Source organism: Cervus canadensis, chromosome 16 (genome assembly GCF_019320065.1).
Source record: "Cervus canadensis isolate Bull #8, Minnesota chromosome 16, ASM1932006v1, whole genome shotgun sequence".
Classification (NCBI taxonomy): Eukaryota; Metazoa; Chordata; class Mammalia; order Artiodactyla; family Cervidae; genus Cervus; species Cervus canadensis.
In genome coordinates, this window is record NC_057401.1 from 24842697 (window position 1) to 24865704 (window position 23008).

The 23008-nt window shown below is 40.7% G+C and overlaps 1 protein-coding gene across 1 annotated transcript in view; it reads right to left on the bottom strand.

The window, feature by feature from the left end:
• ITGA2 (integrin subunit alpha 2) overlaps positions 1-23008 on the bottom strand; it is a 105373-nt gene that overhangs the window by 63048 nt on the left and 19317 nt on the right. The window contains exon 2 of the mRNA XM_043488539.1: positions 11129-11249. Within this exon, the coding sequence (XP_043344474.1) occupies positions 11129-11249 (121 nt within the window). The remainder of the gene's footprint in view (positions 1-11128; positions 11250-23008) is intronic.

A 23008-nucleotide genomic window follows, 5' to 3' on the forward strand; every position in this document is an offset into this window, starting at 1 on the left:
TGTATAGGAGGCTTTCCGAATATTATTAAGTCCCTGTGCCAAATGAGTCTGAGATTATTTTATCTCCATTTTACAGATGGGATCACTGAGACAGATGAGCAACTTACTCATATTCACATGGGTCGTGAAAGCCAAGCATAACTGATTCTGATGTCCAAGCTCTTAACCCTTAGGCTATTTATTCTCTTTCCTAAAAAGTGGCAAGAAGGCCTGGCAAAGGGCCCGGATTGGGAAAACTGAACATATGAGTTGGCTTCCAGAATCATAAAGGAGTAAAAACTGGAACCTGAGGGTCAGACCACACCTACTGAGAAGTGGGTTGTAGGCCCTGGCTGTGCTGGGTACAATCAGGTAAGGACAGCATATGTTCAGATAGCACCAAGTGTGGTCCTTCGGTGGCTTCTACTGCACACCTTTCCCATCTATTCTCAGCTTATTCCAGAGAAACACACCGAGAAACAAAAGTTGAGTGTTTCTCACCTAAAATGTAATCATTTTGTTCTTCTGGGCCTCCAGCCATAAAGCTGCATCACTAGCTATCCGTTTTTTCAGTGAGAAAGCTCAAAAGGCCACCTGCTGTTTCCTAGTGACTAAGTGTTCCTGGACACTCTCTCTTGGCCTCCTTCCACCTCATCCCAGAATTCAGGGTTGGATAACCTCATGGTACTGGGGGGTTATAACATCTCTACCACCACCATGAGAATTAGGGCCCCTGCCCCTGCCCCCATTCATCAGACAAGAAGAAATGAAGCCTCTGTGCAGCTATATGCCATTTAATAGGAAATTCATGAAAGGGCTTGAGATTCTCACACAGTTCAGTTCAGTTCAGTCGCTCAGTTGTGTCCAACTCTTTCCGACCCCATGAACCGCAGCACGCCAAGCCTCCCTGTCCATCACCAACTCCCAGAGTCCACCCAAACCCATGTCCATTGTGTCGGCAATGCCATCCAACCATCTCATCCTCTGTCGTCCCCTTCTCCTCCTGCCCTCAATCTTTCCCAGCATCAGGGTCTTTTCAAATGAGTCAGCTCTCCACACCTGGTGGCCAAAGTACTGGAGTTTCAGCTTCAGCATCACTCCTTCCAATGAACATCCAGGACTGATCTCCTTTAGGATGGACTGGTTGGATCTCCTTGCAGTCCAAGGGACTCTCAAGAGTCTTCTCCAACATTCTCACACAGAACACATAGAAATCTCTGGTGGCATCACACCATATTAAACTCTTAACACAAAACAATAGAGGACAGTGGCAAACCAGACCATTATGTCTGTTGAAGAACAGAAATGGTGTTTTCACTGTCTATGACTCATTCTTTAAATACTGAGAACCACATTAGTAAGTAGGTAGTCATAGGTCATACTAGTGATTACAGAGAAGGCTTGAAAACCCTTGGTCCACCTCCTTTTTTGGCAGTGTTTCCAGCAGATTGCACCCAGTGAAATCCTCGTTCCTGACAATTCTCCCTTAAGAGGAAAGGTTATGACATCACCCATGGCTACCCTGAGGGAACTGTGACATTCTCAAATTAATCAGACAGGAAGATGAGGGAGGCAGGTATATTTCTCTACAAAATTTTATGTAATCAGCTATAGCAGGAAGAAACATGCCAGGAGAGAATGTTATAAAGGTCAGGGATAAGACACCTCAGCGGGTAAACTAAGTGTGATGAAGCCTCTCTGAAGTAACAGATTTAACTTAATCACAACCAGGCAAAGAGCTCCATGAAGAGTTGTGTGCGCTGATTCTCAAAACAGAACAAAATCCCAAGATATAAACTTTTCTTTTCCTACAGTGAAACTGGGAATTCTTCCAAGACTACTTAAAATAACACTTACTGTTCAATTATCTTGTGGGAAAATAGTGATTATATAGAGTTCCAAAACATAGCCAATTTGCCCACCTCCAGTGGAATTCAAAATACTTTGTTTAGTTAGTAAATAATATTTATGTTGGTGTAGGTAGTTTTAAACCCACAATCCAGGGGCTGTTATAAATGTCTTCCTTTGGTCTGTGAGTCTCTAAACTCTCCAAGCATTTCTTTGATACTAGAGATTTTCCCAGAGATTACTGACAGAGGTGCACTTAAAATACTAGGGCAAAGCATGTTTTATTTGATTCAATACATATTTCTTGAGGTCCTAGGAGGCTGACATGTTGTACAACTCTAGGGAGTTCCATTCCCACATGAATGGTGTGCCTTGGCCTTGTGCAGTGTACAACCTGTGAAGCTGTACATGGTGGCCAGGCAAACTATGTGCCAGACTTAATTCTAGGCATGGGGGATACATTAGTGACTAAATTAGTCAAACATTTATGGCCTCAGACTTCTCTGATGGTACAGTGGATGAGTCTGCCTGCCAATGCAGGGGACTTGGGTTCTATCCCCGGTCTGGGAAGATTCCACATGCATGGAGCAGCTACGCCCATGCTGCACAACTACTGACCCTGCATTCTAGAGCTGGAGGGCTGCAATTACTGAGCCCTTGTGCTACAAGTACTGAAGCCCATGCACCTAAAGCCTATGCTTCACGACAAGAGAAGTTATCAAAATGAGAAGCTGCAACAAAGAGGAGGCCCCATTTGCCTCTGCTAGAAAGCCCATGCCCCGTACAACTAAAAATAAATAAATGGATTAATAAATACATAGCATTTTAAAAAACCATGGCCTCACAGAAGTTGCCTTCTAGTGGGAAAAACAGACAATAAATGTAATGAGTAAGTAAAACGTATGGCAATGGTAATCAGTACTTTGTGGGACAAGTGAGGATGGCAGAGTCAAGAGTGTGGGGTGGAGGGTGTTGCAATCTTTATTAGGAGGGCCAGGAAAGGTCACTGAGAAGGTGACATTTACGTAAAGAGTTGAAGGAGGGAAAGGAGTAACATCATAAGACTCTGGTGGAAGAGAAGTCCTGACTACAAGAACAGCAAGTGCAAAAGCCCTGTGGCTGGTGCAGAATGCACGATGGGGAAATGGTAGGAGATGAGGTCATGTTAGTAATGGGCCTTGATCACACAGAGCCTTGTATGAAACTGTAAGGACTTGTTTTTCCCTCTGAGTGAAATATGAGAAAGCCACCGGAGGGTTTTGAACACAGTATTGACACAATCTGACGTATTTTAGAAGGATTTTGAAGGTTCCTGTGTTGAGAATGATTGCATGGGAGTACAGGTGGAGCAGGTGAAGCACTCACAAGGCACATGGCATGATGCAGGAAAGAGGTGATGCCAGGCTCTTGTGGGGCTGGCAGAAGGGAAGGTGGTGACAAGGCGGTGACGAGAAGTTAGTTTTGGAAGAAAAATAAAGCAAAGGGTGAGCCCAAGGTTGTCAGCAAGAATTAAAAGTAACCAAGTGGCCATTATCAGATAAGGAGGATATGGTCAGTAGAGCAAGATTCTTCAGTAAAGGAAGCTCAGAAGTTCAGAGGGAGGTATTTTCAGTTGGAAATGTCTATCAGCCATCCAGAGTTGTTTTGTCTGGCATTAGAAGTCTATTGTATGTAATACCCACATTAAGATGAGACATGTCAAAGCCTATAGCTTATAAATATAAATATTATTCCTTATATTGTTTAGTTCCAGGCCACTGACAACACAAGGAGTCCAGTGAGTTCCATATGGCTACTTGCTTGCAACATAAAAGGAGTTTGTCATGGGAAGAATTCACCTGTAATGAGCAGGTAAGAGCTCATTTTTAGCTCTTGGTTGGGAAGGACTGCTATTATAATTTACTAGCTAAACTCTAGCATATGTTTCAAGGCAATTTTAGCCTCCTGGCCTCATTATGCTTCCAGACTTCTCTGGTTTCCAGGTTGCTTCCTCAAATAGTGGGATGGCTACATCCTCAAGATCTTTCAGTTCCCCAATGCAAAGTCCACTGACCTCATTATTGCTAGAACATCTTAAGCCTATTGTTTTATCTCACAAAACCCTGGAAATCAGCTTTTGCACTGGAAGCAAATGAATCAATAAAAACTGATTCTGTTACACTGACTCATCCAACATGCAGTTTTCCTGAAGTTAAAATCAAAAGCCAAAAGACTCAATTTAATGCCTTGTGACGATAAAAATTCCACATTCCTTGTGCCCTGGTGGGGAGGAAAGGAATGCTTTTAAGGTCACACATTTTTATGTCTCAAAGTCCATGAGACAGTACCTTTTAACTAGGTGCTACAGCAGATAGCTATCAATGGAAAGAACTGGAAAAGAAACAATATTTGTAAACTACAGTTTATAAGGCACATTTTAACATGTATTATCTACTTTCATCCTTATAAATATCCTGTGAGGTCAGATATTATAAATATTCCTGTTTCCATATAAAGAAATCCAACTCTAAGAGTCTGATTGGCAACAAAACCTAGATCTGCACTTATGTCCTTTCACTCCAAACCTCCAGTTCTTTCTGTCATACTAAGCTGGCTTAGAACTCTTCCAGGAGAGCTACTCTCTGTGGTTCCATCATCTGGGTCCTAACCAAATTAACAAATAGGCTCTACCTATGCCACTTAGCATTTACCAGATCCTTCTTAAGACAGAGTCAATGGATGGAAAAGTTTCAGACAAGTAATCACCAGGAAGAGGTGGGTGGGAAAGTGTGTGTGAGTGTGTGTGGGAGTATGTGTGTGGGGGAGCGTGTGTGTGTCCCAGCACCATCATGAATGAACTTGTTTTAAAAACAGACCTTCAGGCATTAACACAGAGGGAAGCTTGAAATGATAAGACGAGGTGGTGAGGCTAGATGTGAAGAATTGATTCTTTTGAAAAAACCCTGATGCTGGTGAAGATTAAAGGTGGGAGGAGAAGGGGACAACAGAAAATGAGATGGTTGGATGGCATCACCGACTCAATGGACATGAGTTTGAGTAAACTCCAGGAGTTGGTGACGGACAGGGAGGCCTGGTGTACTGCGGTCCATGGGGTCACAAAGAATCAGACATGACTGAATGACTGAACTGAACTGACTGAGGTGGTGAGGCACGGAGGATTTTCACAAATCACAGAAGGTCGCCAGAGTCTCTGGCTCAGCAGATCTATTCCACAGGCAAGTCACAAAAGCTGGGCATGTATGTGTGACCCTATCTGTGGATACACACACAAATTTGTGTCCAGAGCTGGGGAACGAAGAAGTTAGTTGGAGCAGGGAATATTTAAAGTGCCCTTTCTGCTGTTACACGAATCACTGAAAAAATGTACCCATAAAGATGATTTTAACTTAGCGGAAAAAAATTAGCAACTATGGTGTGACAAAGATAGGTAAATCAACACTGGAGTGGTCTATGGAGCTCCAAAAGGAACTTGGTTGCCTATTTACCCTGGCCCTACTGCCAGCCATGGGAAAGTCATTATTAATAGGAAACACGCTCCTTTATAGACCTACATTAATAGTGTTAGTTTAAGTATATGACAATAGCATAATAGTCATAAAAATATTAATGGTAAGTTTTTTAAACTTAAAAATACAAGAATATATTACAGTCAGACTTCTAAGCCTTTGTAGGGTCAAAAATATGACTAAGTTAGAAGTTGGTGAAAATAACTAAAATGCAATAGAAGAACAAAAAGAAATATATATGTCATGGATTTAAAATAAAAGCAAACCTTATGAATAAACAAAGTAAGCATTTAAATGGCACTGCCAGAAAAACCTAATGGCAAGAGAATTTTATCTTTGGGAAGAGACATAAAGGATGCTGTTGGCTGATATTTAAAGTGGGAGGGGGGATCGGGATGGGGAATACATGTAACTCCATGGCTGATTCATGTCAATGTATGACAAAACCCACTTCAATATTGTAAAGTAATTAGCCTCCAACTAATAAAAATAAATGAAAAAAAAAAATAAAGGCTATGTAATGAAAGACAAAGACATGATTATTTTGGAAAAGGGATCAGAATAGCATTCTTGGCCAAGAAGAAGAAGAAATGGACCAAAATTAATCTAATATTGCATGGGAGCTAAACTGTGACAGATGAGAGATGGGTGAGGAAGAAGTGGTGGGTATAGAGAGGTGGGGAGGAACAAGTCATTAAAAATCCTGAGTTTGCTTCTATACATTTTTACAAAGAGCTGGTGAGAATATCTCATATATGCACAGTAGTTTAGTTTTTGAAGTGCTTTACTTTTATTCTCTCACAAGGCGGTAAAAACTTCTGGTTTGGTCAGGATGCCATTTTCTTTGTGATCCAGAGAGGTTCTGTGACTCTCCCAAAGTCACCCAGCTGGTGGTGGGGAAACTGACTAGCTCTTGGCTAATCTGACAAATCTCTGTCTATCAGAGAATGAAAAGACAGATGGGAACTGTCATCCCAGATAATACTTTTTGTAACAATTTTTAATTAAAAATGCTGGATGAAGTTCATCTTTCTTTAAAAACTTTACATGAAAATTATATTTAAATATTATTTATAAATGCCAATTACATTCTCCCATGTTCTTCCCTGGACACAAAAAAACAGACCCACTTGGAACACCTTATTCCTGTATTAATCTGTGTGATCTGTGTGTGTGCATGCTAAGTCATGTCAGTTGTGTCCAACTCTTTGAGACTTTATGGATTGTAGCCCACCAGACTCCTCTGTCTGTGGTATTCTCCAGGCAAAAGTATTGGAGTGGGTTGCTATGCCCTCCTCCAGGGGATCTTCCCAACTCAGGGACTGAACATGTGTCTCTTGTGGCTCCTGCATTGCAGGTGTATTCTTTACCTCTGAGCCACTGGGGAAGCTGCTTGTATTAATCTACCCTATGCTTATTACTTCTTAGCTCTGTAAACTTAGACAACTAACAAAGCTTTCTAAGTCTCACCCCTTTATCACTTATAAAATGGGTAATAATTTGACAAAACTCTTAGAGTCATCATGAATATTATGTGTTGGCTAAGAATTTACTAGCATTGATATTGCCAATATACTATATGACATAATCATTGCTGTTTGTGCAGAATTGAATGTTACTTTTTTATTGTTTATCTAAAATTCCCTTACAAGAGGTATGTCATACACCCTGTTATATTTATAATATACATAATGCTTTATTACATTTTTCTTAATTAAAAATTAGAATCTATAATATATATATAGATGGAAGGGTTTTTATTTTTGGCTATGAAACATGTTCAGGGCTTCCCTGATGGCTCAGTGGTAAAGAATCCACCTGTAATGCAGGAGACACAGGAGATGCAAAAGTATAATAAATAAAACCCAGCAAAGGACTCAAGATCATTTTGCTGAAATCTTATAGATCCCTGCCTATACATTCTCAGAAACATGGGGCACATGAACAGATAAAGTTTGTACTTTGAAAATAGCAGAGTGTGACTTAAGAAAACTCTTCCCTGGATTGGGAAGATCCCCGAAGGAGGAAATGGCAATCCACACTAGTACTCTTGCCAAAAAAACTCCATGAACAGAGAAGCCTAGTGGGCTATAGTCCAAAGGGTCACAGAGGTGGACACAGAGGTAAGCACTCATGACACATATTCATTGTATTTCTCCTTCTAAAGAGCAAGCATGCACTGGTCCTTACTACAACAAGAAAATACATTTCTACAACTGGAAATACCCTCAATTCCCAGACAGTCCCCGTCACACAAGAGATTGCAGTGTTCTAAGATTTTTGAGTCATATAATGAGTTCAGATGATTCTTGAGACAGGCCCTCAGATTAGACAAACAGAAACAGTACATATCACCACAGGCTTCCAGGAAATGACGTTAAATGTATCACAATCCTTTGTAAAACAGTGATAAGGATTGATTGCATCACCTACATCTGAACATCCTGTATATAAAAGGAGGGCTCCAAAGTAGGGTGACCCTTAGCCTACACTGGAGGGAGAACAGACCCCAGCCTTACTTACAGGAAGAGGAGCACCGTGGAGCTCTACTTGGGAGGTAATCTTGCTTTTAAAATCATCCAGCTCATAAGAGACCATGATAAAATTTCAAGAACTTGCAAAGCATATCAACACTCTTTTTAAAGTAAAAGTCCACAGTGTAATAAAAGTATAATAAATGAAACCAGCAAAGGACTCAAGATCATTTTGTTAAAATTTTATAGATCCCTGTGCAAAATATGCCAATACATTCTTAGAAACATGGGGCACATGGAACAGATAAAGTTTGTACTTTGAAAATAGCAGAGTGTGACTTAAGAAAACTCAGGCTAGAGCTTTAAGTGAGTTTTCAGAAGGCAGGAAAGGGCTGAGAGATGAGGTCGGGGGTTCAACAAGACAGACTGTAAAGAAAGTCAAAGTGAGCTGAGGAGGAAACTACCAGAACAAGCAGCTTTCCATTTTTATTCCCTTTTTACAGTAAGGGAGTGAAAAAATAGAGAGAGAGGTGTGTGAGTGTGTGTGTGTGTGTTACATATATAAAGTCTAAGGGAAAAAGACTCATAGTTTATTAAAGGAATTCATAGCAATATCACTTTCTGTGCCCAAAGTTAACTTGATTAATATCAGAAGGAAAGTTAATGTTAAAACAGTCTTTCCCACATCTGCTACTCCCATAATGTCTGCGTGATTGTCATAAATTAGGAGTGGGGAGGGGCACAGTGCCAACTGTCAAAACAAATAGGCCATTCTGGATTCCAAGTTTCATAGTATTTTCCTTGATCCCGGGAGTCATGAAAGCTGCTGGTGCTAACCTCGGCCACCCCAGCACTGGAGCGGGAAAACCCACTCACACCTGGATCCTGCCCCAGCCCTGCCCCCTGAGCAAGCAACCTGGGCGGCGTCAACTAGTGAGAGAAGTCAGGAGGGAACCCTGTCCCTCTAGTGTCTCAGGTCTTGGGAAGAGAAAATGAGCTCTCGACAGTAAGTTAATATAGCAAGTGACACTAGAGGAACACAAACGCTGTTAACTTTGGGGGTGGCACTTATGCCCCTGGCATTATTCATGGCTGCCTGATCTGCACATCCATCTTCCTCACTGACTATTCCACATGCCTTAAAGTCAAGGTCTATGCTTTGTACTTTCTGCACCTCATAAGCATCCAGCCTGTGGTGCGTTAGAAGATCACGTCCATGACTTGGATTTTACGGGGCCAGATCAGGGAGTGACCTAGGCTAGCATGTCAGGCCAGCTTATGTTCTCTTTCCTTCCTGCTTCACACCCCCACAGGGTGTAGCCCTCAGGTAAGACCTCCCTTCTCTGCTTCCTGGGCGTGGGGTTTGCACAAACCAGCTGGTGGTTGTACTAGGCTTGAGGAAAGAAGTCCTTGACAAGCCTCACCACACATCTTAACAGAAAGCTCTGTGTTTATGTATCTTTCAGTAATGTCACGAGAAGGTCAAGGCAGGATTTAGAAATGTCTGGGGTCCTTGGTCTTGAAATAACCCTGTCAGTACCAGATTCTCACCACAAATTAATACATTTGTCTTTTTAAACATTTTTATTTTATATTGGAGCACAGCTGGTTAGCAATGTTGTGTTAATTTCAGATGTACAGCAAAGTGATTCATTTATATATATGCATACATCTATTCTTTTTCAAATTCTTTTCCCATTTAGGTTATTACATAGTATTGAGCAGAGCTCCCTGTAATGCGTTTGTCTTCTAGCAATGCTTTCTGTACTTAAAGGGAATCTTGGAGAGAGAAAGGAGACAGGGCTCACTTGGCCAGCACTCTGCCTGCTAGATTCCTGTCAACTTTGTCCCTTTGGGTAACTTCCAACTCACAAAGTGGCCAGTGGCTGAGCTGCCAACAATCCTTGCCATCTCTAATACCATCTATTGCTAATGGTGGCTCTTTCTCTGTACCAGAAAAACTGTTACTTAAAAAAGAATCACCTCAAGTTTAATGCCAGGTTGTCCTCAGCAAGGCCATGCCTACGAAGTGGACCATCAGAACTCGTCTGAAGGTCTTGCTCAGCTTCTATGTCAGTCGGTCTATGAGAGATCACTTTGTAGACTACCTCAAGTGAACCAACTGAACTAGGACTTTCATTCAGTAATCAAGAAAATAGTTACTGACCGTCTACTCAACATCAGCTGCCACTCTGGGTTCTGAGCACACACCAGTGCCTACACTCAGAGAGAGCAGAAGATGGGTCATGGGCGTATAAACACATAAAGATAATTTCAGATAGTAACAACGGCCACTCAGAAAATAAAAGGCTAGAGACAACTGGGAGCGGTTGTGAAGTGCTAATTCAGACAGGTTGGTTCTGAAAGATCTCTTTGAGAAGTAGGCATTTGAGCTGAAACTGAGAGATAAGAGTGAGAATCTTGGGAAGACAGTCCCTTCCAGGAGAAGAGCAGTACACCAAAGCCCTGAAGCAGGAATGGGTTAGTACCCTTCTCCTGCTTGCTCACCTCCACTCTTAAGACCCAGCTCAGGATTCACCTCTTTTATGATGCCTTCTGAGACACACTGCCCTCTTAAGTATCATTTCATTTTGTTTGCCCATCATACAGATAGGCACACACCAAAATGTGAATCATAGGGATCCTGAATGTTTGAATTCCATTTTTTTAGAGCACCAGACATAAGTTCATGAAGGAAAAGGGGTATAAATTATAGCCCTTATCTGATAAACTAATAACTGCCCATTTAATCATCAGAAAAAGCTCTAAATGAGCCAGGATCTGCCTGGAGTTTTCTGCTGCAATAGGGAGCATGAATGCTTGTAAGGACCCCTGGTCACCGGGAGTAGGGAATCCTGACTTAAAATGAAGCCAGTAGACAAAGCTTTGCTGAAGGAGAAAATGTAAGGAAAAATTCTGCCATCTAGAAACGGTCCAGAGGTAGTGTTAGCTAGTTGAACACTTATAAAACCTAATGGATACCAGTTTACAGAGTAAGAAAGGAAGACAAATCTATCCATCTACCTACCTATCTGTTTATCTATCATCAAATGGTCAAAATCTGGTATTATGAATTCACAATGGAATATTTAGAGAAAACTTTCTATCTAGGTTTTTTTTTTTTTTAAAAAAAGTCATCTTTTTTTAAGTCATCCCACTAATTATCAATCTGATATTTACCAAGTCTGAAAGAAAAATTCTTCATTTAAGGATATTTGAGGGCTACCAATTAATAACATTTTCATGCATCTGAACAAGAAATTGTAGTCAAATATTAAATTTATTTAATGATTTTACTGAAAACATAAAGAATGTTCTTACCAATTGCCTTCTGGATTTATAAACTGCTGCACTGCATAGCCAAACTGTTCACTTGAAGGGCCAGAAAATATCTTCGCTTTTGGGAGACCAACGTTGTATGCCACACAACAGTTTAAAATGCCTATTAAAGAAAAATGAAAACAGTCCATATTTACATTTTGTGAATATAAGGTTGTAATATAATTCTCAAAGGCCACTTAAAAAAAAAAACCCGATTTAAATAATAATTATTCTCCATTAATGCTTACCAAGAGTTTTAAGTATTAATTTGAGGCCCTGGCAGCATGCTAACTACTTTATTTGCATGACTCACTATTTCATTTGGCCTCATAGCAACTCTAGAATATGATTGCTATTATTATACTTGCTTTGCAGAAATTTCTGAAGTTGTTGGAAATATGTGTGTCTCAGGTAGAAAGGGATAAGGGAAGGCCAGGATAAGGCTGTCTGACTGAAGAGCTTGAACTCCTAAACCACATATTACCTTTAGGGATTCTTAAGTAACTCCGGTTCTATTTGCCCTTCCTAATGCAAGAAGGCTCTAAGCCACCCGAAGGCAGGGTCAGAGGGTTATCTTCTATTTCTCCTGAAGATCTTGACATGAACTGTTATCTATATGAAATGTCCGTTGGTAAAGCTTTGCTGACTACATCAAAGGAGTTAAAAAAAAAAAAAAACAGCTGCTTGAAAATTGTTTCCTTTCTTTCAGAAGGGATCACTTTTGAGGATGAAAATATAGGGAAAGGGGTCAGATGTTTTATTCCAGCAGGAACTGCAGAAGTGGTTTTGCTTTTTGATGTGTCTTTCTGAATACTCGAGAAACAATATTCATTTTCAAAAACAACAAAGGCCCTGATAGGATAAAACCTGGATAGATCTTTTTGAAAAACCTTGTTTTTGATGGAAAGAAAAGAGGGGAAAGAGTCGGGTTGATGAAGACCACCCTCTCTGACCCTGATGGCATTGACACTGGCTGTACCGCATTCTGGAGAAAGAAGGTAGTGTGGACATTTATATCCTCTATGGAGATGGGATGGGGTTTCCCAGGTGGTGCTAGTGGTAAAGAACTGCATGCAGGTTCTCTATGCAGGAAACATAAGAGACGCGGGTTTGATTCCTGGGTTGGGAAGATCCCTGGAGAAGGAAATGGCAACGCACTCCAGTATTCTTGCCTGGAGAATCCCCATGGAGAGAGGAGCCTGGCGGGCTACAGTCCATGGGGTGGCAAAGAGTCAGACATGACTGAAGCAACTTAGGGCATAGCGATGGGAACAGGCTTCAAGCTGTTTGAGATCAGTAGTTATTTTTGCAGACACTGAAGGCAATGTGGGTTCTTCAAAACTGACATCAAAGTTCCATAACTATGCGTCTTCACAAAGGAATACCCTACTTTCTGGGCAACACTGAAAGGGCATGGAATACCCTACTTTCTGGGCAACACTGAAAGGGCATGGAATACCCTACTTTCTGGGCAACACTGAAAGGGCATTATTGTTTCAGGCATTGGAAGGATGGAGGAAAAGGGCTGGCTCTCCTGTTATGCCCTTGTACTTTGGGAGCAGATTCTGAAATGTGCTCCAAAAGGAATAACGAGGTCAGTGATGAAGCTTTGGGGACTGAAAGTAGTTGACGTCCCTCTTCACATGCCAAAATCATTCCACCATAGATGTTTTCACTCGAGTGCTCAGCTCATTATTGGCTTTTTTTTAGAAATAATGTGCTGCCAGGAAGAGAAGGACAAACAATTTTCAAATACTCTATAGCAAACACTACACAGCTTTACATTTGCAGATTTTCTCCTTAATATCATTTTTTCAAATGCACCACTCCTTTATCCTTTTCAGGAAATTAAATGCAAGTGAAAATAACACAGTGTTGGAAGCAGAGAACCAGAACTGACTTTCAGAATACTGGTGTTTCCAATCAAGAATTTAACTTTGCCCTATTGTACAGAACTCGGTAAATCTTATTTAAATATGTTACCAATTATCTAATGAATCAGTAAAAGCTTAGGGAGGTAATACCAAACTGTCCCCTCTTTTAAAATATCTAATGCTGGAAAGGCCACATATAGCTATATATGTCTGTGTGTGTGTATATATATATATGAAATGACCTCATTTTCCCCCCATTAATTCGACATTGGCAGATCATGTCATGACATGAAATCATGATAGGCTCCATTTTATCACCTAGCAGTTAAATTTTATTACATATATGTGTGCATATACACATATATGTACTGTGTGTATACATACACATATGTACATGTATCAGTTCAGTTCAGTTTAGTCACTCAGTCATGTCCGACTCTTTGTGACCCCATGGACTACAGCAAGCCAGGCCTCCCTGTCCATCACCAACTTTTGGAGTTTACTCAAACTCATGTCCATCAAGTCGGTGATGCCATCCAACCATCTCATCCTCTGTTGTCCCCTTCTCCTCCTGCCTTCAATCTTTCCCAGCATCAGGGTCTTTTCAGATGAGTCAATTCTTCACATCTGGTGGCCAAAGTACTGCAGTTTCAGCTTCAACATCAGTCCCTCCAATGAACACCCAGGACTGATCTCCTTTAGGATGGACTGGTTGGATCTCTTTGCAGTCCAAGGGACTCTCAAGAGTCTTCTCATGGCTGATTCAAATCAATGTATGACAAAACCCACTGAAATGTTGTGAAGTAATTAGCCTCCAACTAATAAAAAAAAATAATGTTACTATCTAAAAAAAAAAAAAAAAAGAGTCTCCTCCAACACCACAGTTCAAAAGTATCAATTCTTCAGCTCTCAGCTTTCTTCACAGTCCAACTCTCACATTCACACATGACCACTGGAAAAACCACAGCCTTGACTAGACAGACCTTTGTTGACAAAGTGATGTCTGTGCTTTTTAATATGCTGTCTAGGTTGGTCATAACTTTCCTTTCAAGGAGAGATGAAATCTTTTAATTTCATGGCTTCAATCACAATCTGCAGTGATTTTGGAGCCCCCCAAAATAAAGCCAGTCACTGTTTCCCCATCTATCTGCCATGAAGTGATGGGACCAGATGCCATGATCTTAGTTTTCTGAATGTTGAACTTTAAGCCAGCTTTTTGACTCTCCTCTTTCACCTTCATCAAGAGGCTCTTTATTTCTTCACTTTCTGCCATAAGGGTGGTGTCATCTGCATATCTGAGGTTATTGATATTTCTCCCAAGCAATCTTGATTCCAGCTTGTGCTTCCTCCAGCCCAGCGTTTCTCATGATGTACTCTGCATAGAAGTTAAATAAGCAGGGTGACAATATATGGCCTTGACATACTCCTTTTCCTATTTGGAACCAGTCTGTTGTTCCATGTCCAGTTCTAACTGTTGCTTCCTGACATGCTTACAGGTTTCCCAAGTGGCAGGTCAGGTGGTCTGGTATTCCCATCTCTTTCAGAATTTTCCACAGTTTATTGTGATCCACACAGTCAAAGGCTTTGGCATAGTCAATAAAGAAGAAATAGATGTTTTTCTGGAACTCTTGCTTTTTCGATGATCCAGCGGATGTTGGCAATTTGATCTCTGGTTCCTCTGCCTTTTCTAAAACCAACTTGAACATCTGGAAGTTCACAGTTCACGTATTGCTGAAGCCTGGCTTGGAGAATTTTGAGCATTACTTTGCTAGCGTGTGAGATGAGTGCAATTGTGCAGTAGTTTGAGCATTCTTTGGGATTGCCTTTCTTAGGGATTGGAATGAAAACGGACCTTTTCCAGTCCTGTGGCCACTGCTGAGTTTTCCAAATGTGCTGGCACATTGAGTGCAGCACTTTTACAGCATCATCTTTCAGGATTTGAAATAGCTCAACTGGAATTCCATCACCTCCACTAGCTTTGTTTGTAGTGATGCTTCCTAAGGCCCACTTGACTTCACATTCCAGGATGTCTGGCTCTAGGTGAGTGATCACACCATCATGATTATCTTACACACATATATAAAATATTAGTTAAAAATGTAAATCATATCATCTTTCTGCTTAAAATACCCCAATGTCTGAGAATAAAATTTAATTTCCTTACCAGAGTTTCAAAAGTCCTTCATGATCTGGCCCCTATGTATCTGGTGACTTTCACTTTCCACCACCCTCTCCACTCACTGGATTCCAGCCACAATGGCTCTCCTTCTGTCCCTTGAACACATCCTATTCACTCTGCTTATGGCGTTTGCAGCATCCAGACCCACTGCCTACAACACTCTTCTCAATTCAGTATTTATGTCCTGCCATCTATCCATCACTTAGATCTTTGCTCAAATAGGTCTCTGCTATCCTTGTAGAGACTGCCCCTGACTCATCTACCAGTTTACATCCTCCTCAATCATTATGATACTATCACAGCACTTATCATCCGAAATGATCTTGTGTATCTGCATTGTTTTGTCTCTGTTTGCCTACTAAAACCTAAGCAACTTCAGAGTCCAGAACTTATTTCTTTTATTCACTCTTATTTTCTCAGCACCTAGGATAATATTTGTGGTATGAAGTAAATATTTAATGAATATATGTTATTTGATGATTATATGGAATATAGGCAAAATTAAGAGACGAAAGAGAATTCATACTCATATCATTCTAACGCAAGTACAGATAATTTGGATATACTATTTCCTTCTAGTATTTTTTCCAATATTTGAACCGTAATGTATATTCGAATTTGTAGCCTACTATTTCTTAATGCTTATGTTGGCCTGCCTACATCAGAATCATCTTGATTCATTTGATCCCCACAACAACACTGTGAAACAGCAAAACTAGGGATTATTAGAGGTTAGATGTCTTTCTTGCTCAATGTCACTCAATTGGTGGCTGAGATCTGAGTCTTGGTCTGGCTAATCATGTCAACCTTATAGTCCAGAATTTCTATTCGTAAATATTCTGCTCATTTTTCTCACAAAACATGATCTTCTCCATCACAATGCCTTCATCCCACTGATCCTAAATCTCTTCTTATCTGATACATCAATCCCTCCCTAAAAGCGTGCCCCTTTTGATTAAGTCTCTCTGTTCTCTATACTTATTTTTTCAAATACATATTTACAACTCACTATGTCACCATTTCACACTTAGCCTATGATAGCCAATTAGCGTTTACAAATTTATGTAAGTATTCTAATTCAATGTCTATTTCCTCTTTACAATCCCACTGCTTATAGTAATGTATTCCTATGTCTGTCATAACTGAATCATACGGAAAATGACAACCTACTTGGTTCATCCTGTTTCCTTACACCCTAAACATGCCCATATACTAAGAAATGAATCATTCAAAAAATATTTCTCCAATTCCTTTGTGCTAGGCATTTTCCTAAGTCCTGGGGACAGAAGCTTTTTAACTTATGTGCAGAGTACATCATGCAAAATTCTGGGCTGGATGAAGCAGAAGCTGGGATCAAGATTGCTGGGAGAAATATAAATAACCTCAGACATGCAGGTAACACCACCTTTACAGTAGAAACTGAAGAAGAACTTAAGAGCCTCTTGATGAAAGTGAAAGAGAAGAGTGAAAAAGTTGGCTTAAAACTCAACATTCAAAAAACTAAGATCACGGCATCCAGCCCCATCACTTCATGGTAAATAGATGGAGAAACAATGGAAACAATGACAGAGTTTATTTTCTTGGGCTTCAAAATCACTGCAGATAGTGACTGCAGCCATGAAATTAAAAGACGCTTGCTCCTTGGAAGAAAAGTTATGACCAACCTAGACAGCATATTAAAAAGCAGAGACATCACTTTGCCAACAAAGGTCCATCTAGTCAAGGCTATGGTTTTTCCAGTAGTCATGTATGGATGTGAGAGTTGGACTCTAAAGAAAGTTTAGCACTGAAGAATTGATGCTTTTGAACTGTGGTGTTGGAGAAGACTCTTGAGAGTCTCTTAGACTGCAAGGAGATCCAACCAGACCATCCTAAAGGAGATCAGTCCTGGGTGTTCATTGGAGGGACTGATGTTGAAGCTGAAACTGCAGTACTTTGGCCACCAGATGTGAAGAACTGACTCATCTGAAAAGACCCTGATGCTGGGAAAGATTGAAGGCAGGAGGAGAAGGGGACAACAGAGGATGAGATGGTTGGATGGCATCACCGACTTGATGGACATGAGTTTGAGTAAACTCCAGGAGCTGGTGATGGATAGGGAGGCCTGGCTTGCTGTAGTCCATGGGGTCGCAAAGACTTAGACACAACTGAACGACTGAACTGACCTAGCGACAGAAGCAATGGACCAAACAGACAAGATCTCTGCTGTCATTGAGCTTCCATTCTTGTAATTGGAATAAGAAATAAAAAATTATATTATCATGGGATAAGTATTAAATTTCAGAAAGCTACAGAGAACCTTGACCCAAGAGTTAAGAAGAGGATAAATCTAAGTTTGAAGGCTTCATTCATAGAAAAGGTGGCAATCTATATGGACCTTAGAGGATGAGCTGTAATTCACTACACAAAGAGGAAGACCAAGGTCGTTCCAGGCCTAGGGAACATCCTGCTGAGTACTATGGGGACATGAAAGAGAGAATCGGGCCAGTGAAAAACTGGCCCAGCAAGTCACAGATTATTAATTTATACATTCCAGGTCTATATTAGATGTAGTGAGTTTCAAGGTCATGTCATTACCCAGAGTGTAACTCTTCGCTCCTGTCCTCATGTGTATGCTTGTGAATGCAGAAAGTACTTATCCAAGGTGACCTTGCTGTGTATTTGTTGACAGTAACCAAGTCCAAGTATTCAGTGAGTCTCACCCAACTTTATTGCAAAAATAAGCAATGTATGGTCCTGGATGGTTAACTAATTTCCTCTCTGTTCACAATTAAAGGGGGTTTTTCATTCTTGATTATAACCTGACTTGTTGTCATTTTAATATCCACAGGCAAACCAGATAGTTAAGCACACGTTGATTAATGCAAACTTCTTTTTTCTTCCACTCATTTAAAAAATTTATAGCACCTCCTGTCTAGAGAGTTCCTGCTCATGTCTGAAATAGATTTCTGGGAAACTTTAATAATTTAAGAATTAGTTTCAGCAAATATGGAGTTCATTCTCCCACTTTATTCTGAAAACTTATTTTAAATTATAAGATTGTGGATGAGATATAGTTAACCCAGTTTTGTTCTCAAAATGTAGTGAGGCTGAGAAAGAACAAAATCTTTTGAAAACAAGGGCACAAATAAATGTATTAAACAAAACATGCCTTTCTATATTTAGCAACAAAATTTGGGGAAGAAGTGTCTTGACGTCCATATCATTGTCAGAGCTTAATGACAAACATTTGCAGTAGAAGAAGGAGAGTAATTTGTGTACCTATTATGAAATATAAGAATATATGTTGAAGGGCAGGTGGTGCTGGCTTTTCATGAAAGATATTCATTTGCAAAAAGATCCAGAGAGATAAAGGGAAAAATTCATGTTAACAGAATTAAGACCAAAAGCAAGAGGTAGAATTGGACAGAGAGGAGTATTTTAAATTAGGACTCTCTGAAAGCATTCTGGCCCATTCCACAGATGTATGCTGGTATTTGAGGGGAGGATTTACCTCTGTTAAATAGTTAACAAAAATATAAGAACTCTTTCAGATATAAAATAAGTCAAGGGGATATAAGGTACAGCTTGGTGACTATAGTTAATAATACTGTATTGTGTATTTGAAAACTTATAAGGGAATAGACCTTAAAAGTTATCATCACAAGAAAAAAAATATATAATTACATGTGGTAAGAGAACTTCCATGGTGGCTCAGCAGAAAAGAATCCACCTGCAATTCAGGAGATGTGGGCTCAATCCCTGGGTTGGGAAGATCCCCTGGAGGAGGAAATGGCAACCCACTCCAGTACTCTTGCCTGGGAAATCCCATGGACAGAGGAGCCTGGTGGGCTCCTCTGCATGGGGTTGCAAAGAGTCAGACATGATTTAGTGACTAAACAACAACAATAGATGTTAACTAGACTTACTGTGGCAACCATTTGGCAAATATACATGTATCAAATCACTGTGTTGAAAACAACTCAGTCAAAAAATGGGAAGATCTAAATAGATATTTCTCCAAAGAAGACATATCGTCCAAAGACGATAGTAAAAAAACATATGAAATATGCTAAACATCACTAATTATTAGAGAAATACAAGTCAAAATCACAATGAGGTATTGCCTCATACCAATCAGAATGGCCATCATCAAAAAATCTACAAGCAATAATCTGGAGAGAATGTGGAGGAAAGGAAACCCTCCTAGACTGTTGGTGAGAACGTAAATTGGTACAACCACTATAGAGAACAGTATGGAGGTTCCTTGCTGCTGCTGCTAAGTCACTTCAGTCGTGTCCGACTCTGTGTGACCCCACAGACAGCAGCCCATCAGGCTCCCCCATCCCTGGGATTCTCCAGGCAAGAACACTGGAGGTTCCTTAGAAAACTAATATTAGAACTACCATAATGATCATATAATCCATGATCCCATTTCTGGGCATATATCCCTGAGAAAATCATAACTCAAAATGATACACACACCCCAATGTTCACTGTAGTACTATTTACAATTTTCAAGACATGGGAACAATCTAAACATCCAATGACAGATGAATGAATAAAGAAAACATGATACTTATATACAATGGAATATTACTCAGCCATAAAAAGAATAAAAGAACTGCCCTTTGTAGCAATATGGATGGACCTAGAGATGATCATACTAAGTGAAGTAAGTCTGACAGAGAAAGGCAAATATCATATGCTATTACTTACATATGGAATTTAACAAAAATGATACAAATAAACTGATTTATAAAAACTCACAGATCTCAAAATCAAACTTACAGTTACCAAAGAGAAAATGTGGGGGGGGGGGGTGATAAATCAGGAGGTTGGGATTAATTTATACACTCTGTGCTGGCTATGTTGTGCTAAGCTGCTTCAGTTGTGTCTGACTTTTTGCAACCCTAAGGACTATAGCCTGCCAGGCTTCTCTGACCATGGGGTTTCCAGGCAAGGGTACTGGAGTGGGTTGCCGTGCCCTACCTCCAGGGGATCTTCCCGACCCAGCAATCGAACCTACATCTCCTACATTGGCAGGCAGGTTCTTTACCACTAGTGCTACCTGGGAAGCACCAACATATACATACTACCATATATAACACAGATACCTAATAAGGACTCACAGTATAGCACAAGGAACTCTACTCAATATTCTGTAATAACCTCTATGAAAAAGAACCTGAAAAAATATATATATATAATTGCATAACTGATTTATTTTGCTCTAACAAAGAAACACAGCATTGTAAGTCAAGTATACTCTAATAAAAAATTTTTAAAAAATCATTGCACTGTACACTTGAAGCTAGTATTATATGTCAATTATAACTCAATAAAAAATAAAATCCACATTACTCATATACATGAACTCCAAGGCCTGCATCTCTGTTAAAGAGCCAGCACAGGGTGTCACTGCTCTAAGGACATGGAGCACACTTCTACCCTATGCCTGGGGAGGACTGGTCCTCAGACGCTGCAGAGGTATTGGCGGAAGCAGGGGCACAGGGCAGTGAGCTGAGCATTGCAAGGACAGCAGGAAGGTGGAGCTGTCACCAAGATACAGAGGACCTCTCTTAGGGACAGCAAAGGTTCCCAGGAGAACCGGGCTGAAGAGTCCAGGAGAAGCTCTTTCATCTAGAATAGGGATGGGTGAAACTTCAGGCATGATCTATCTTAGGGTAGAATTCTCCTGATCTGGGGGTCTACTAACCTCAAAAACAAGTTCTCTGCTTCCAAAAAAGGATGGTGTAATCTGTGATAAGACCTTTCCATTTAAAGGGAGAGATTTGAAAAAATAAAGGAGTCAATGGTACCAAGAAAGTTTAACATAGCAGGTCAAATTCTATTAGGTTTTAAGGTCTGAATAACCCTCTATTGCTCAAGGCTCCATCCTCTGGGCCTGAAATAGCTCTACTAGCCTCTGCTTCTCTTTCCCCTTCAGTCCAGGAGTAGCATTTCTGCTGAGACAACATTTCTGTAAACCTTGCAGGCCTCTTGTGCATGTCATGGGGATCTGTGCCATTAGACGAGAGGGCTCTCCACAGACCTTTCCTGGATACCTCTCTCTCACTTCCTCTGTGAGATGGTTGAGAGAATCCAGGAATCCCACGCAGAATCCATTCAGCAAAATGTTTTCCAACCACACCCTTGGCCTTCTCTTCAGAGCACACTCTCCTAGCAATCAGTCTCCTAATGTTTGCTTTTTAAAGCAACTATGGATAGGTTGAGAATTCCTTAAATCATTAAGTACTGTTCTTTTATAAAATTAATTAATTGATTTTTGGCTGTGCTGGGTCCTCATTGCTGTGTGCGGGCTTTCTCTAGTTGCAACGAGCAGGTTTCTCTAGTTGCGGTGTGTGGCCTTCTCAGGGTGGTGCCTTCTCTTGCGGAGCACAGGCCCTAGGGTGCACAGGCTTCCATAGCTGAGGCACACAGTCTCAGTAATTGTGGCTCACAGGCTTAGTTGCCCTGCTGCATGTGGAATCTCCCTGAACAGGGATCGAACCCGTGTCTCCAGCATTGGCTGGTGGATTCTTAACCACTGGACCACCAGGGAAATCCAGTACTGTTCCTTTTTGTTTAACACTTTCTTCCTCAATTTATCTTTTCTCTTGCACTTCACTACATTCAACAAGGGAAAAAGGCAGGCTGCCCCTTCACCATTTTGCTCGGAAATCTCCTCAGCTAAGCGTCTAAGTTCATTGTTTGAAAACTTCTCACACAACAGCAGGATACAATCAGACCAAACTTTCTGCCACTATACACCCGGGGTCACCTTTCCTCCAGTTTCCAACAACATATTCCTCATTTCCTTCTGAGCCCTCGATGCAAGTGGCTTTGATGTTCATGTTTCTACCAGCAACTTCCACACAGCAATCTTCACAGCCTCAGGTTCAAAGCCTCTCTGTCTAAATAAGGTAATATTCACAGATTTGGGAGATTGGGATGTAGAAGTATCTTTGGGGGTACTACCATTCAACTCAATACAGTGGGTCTGCCAGTAATGCAAAGTCCAGACTGAGGTCTGCCTGGGCTGTGTTTGTAGTGAGAAGCCTTGAGGGTGAGGTGATCTCACTCTTCAGGACAAAAAAACGGGTGTGCTGACTTCTTGCTGTGAAGCAGCAGGTCACCAAACACTTTTCCTCTCTCATAATGCAGCCTCCTGAGTGTGCAGGCTTCCATTTGGACCCCTTCCCATGGCCCTCGTGAACCTTCATGGGCAAGCACAAGGGGAAATGGTGTAAACATGCTGGCGCTGCCTGCCGTGCTGTGAGTAATAAAGTCCTTGGTCTCTAACTCAGGAATCTCATGTCATCTGAGCATCCATGAAATGACAATGGGCTAATGTACTAGCTTGTACATAGGATAAAATCAAAGAGCAGGCCTGTCAGAGTAGAGAAGAAACACTCCCAGGTCCGGATACTGAGGACTGAATGACAATGAAAATGGATATCTCCTGGGGGTTCAGACAAATCTTAGGGGAGCACTGTATTTTCCTACAAGGGTGGAATAGGGAGTCAAAAGAAGTATCTTTCAATTTTAAGAAGCAAATGGGCTCCAGCTGATGTCTGGGCAATGATTTCAAAATTTGTTCTGCTTTGTAATTTTATGGCCACTGTTTTTTCAATGGTGTGTGCACGTATCATTTCTTTGATAATTACTCTGCATTCATGTTTAAAAAAATATGTGTATCATTTCCCTGCAGAAATGAATGTATCACTATGCAATTAAGTTTTAGGTGGTGTTATGGATGAGTTGTATCTTCCTCAAGTTCCCACATTGAAACCCTAATTCCTAATGTGACTATATGTGAAGGTAGGACCTTTAAGGAGGCATTAA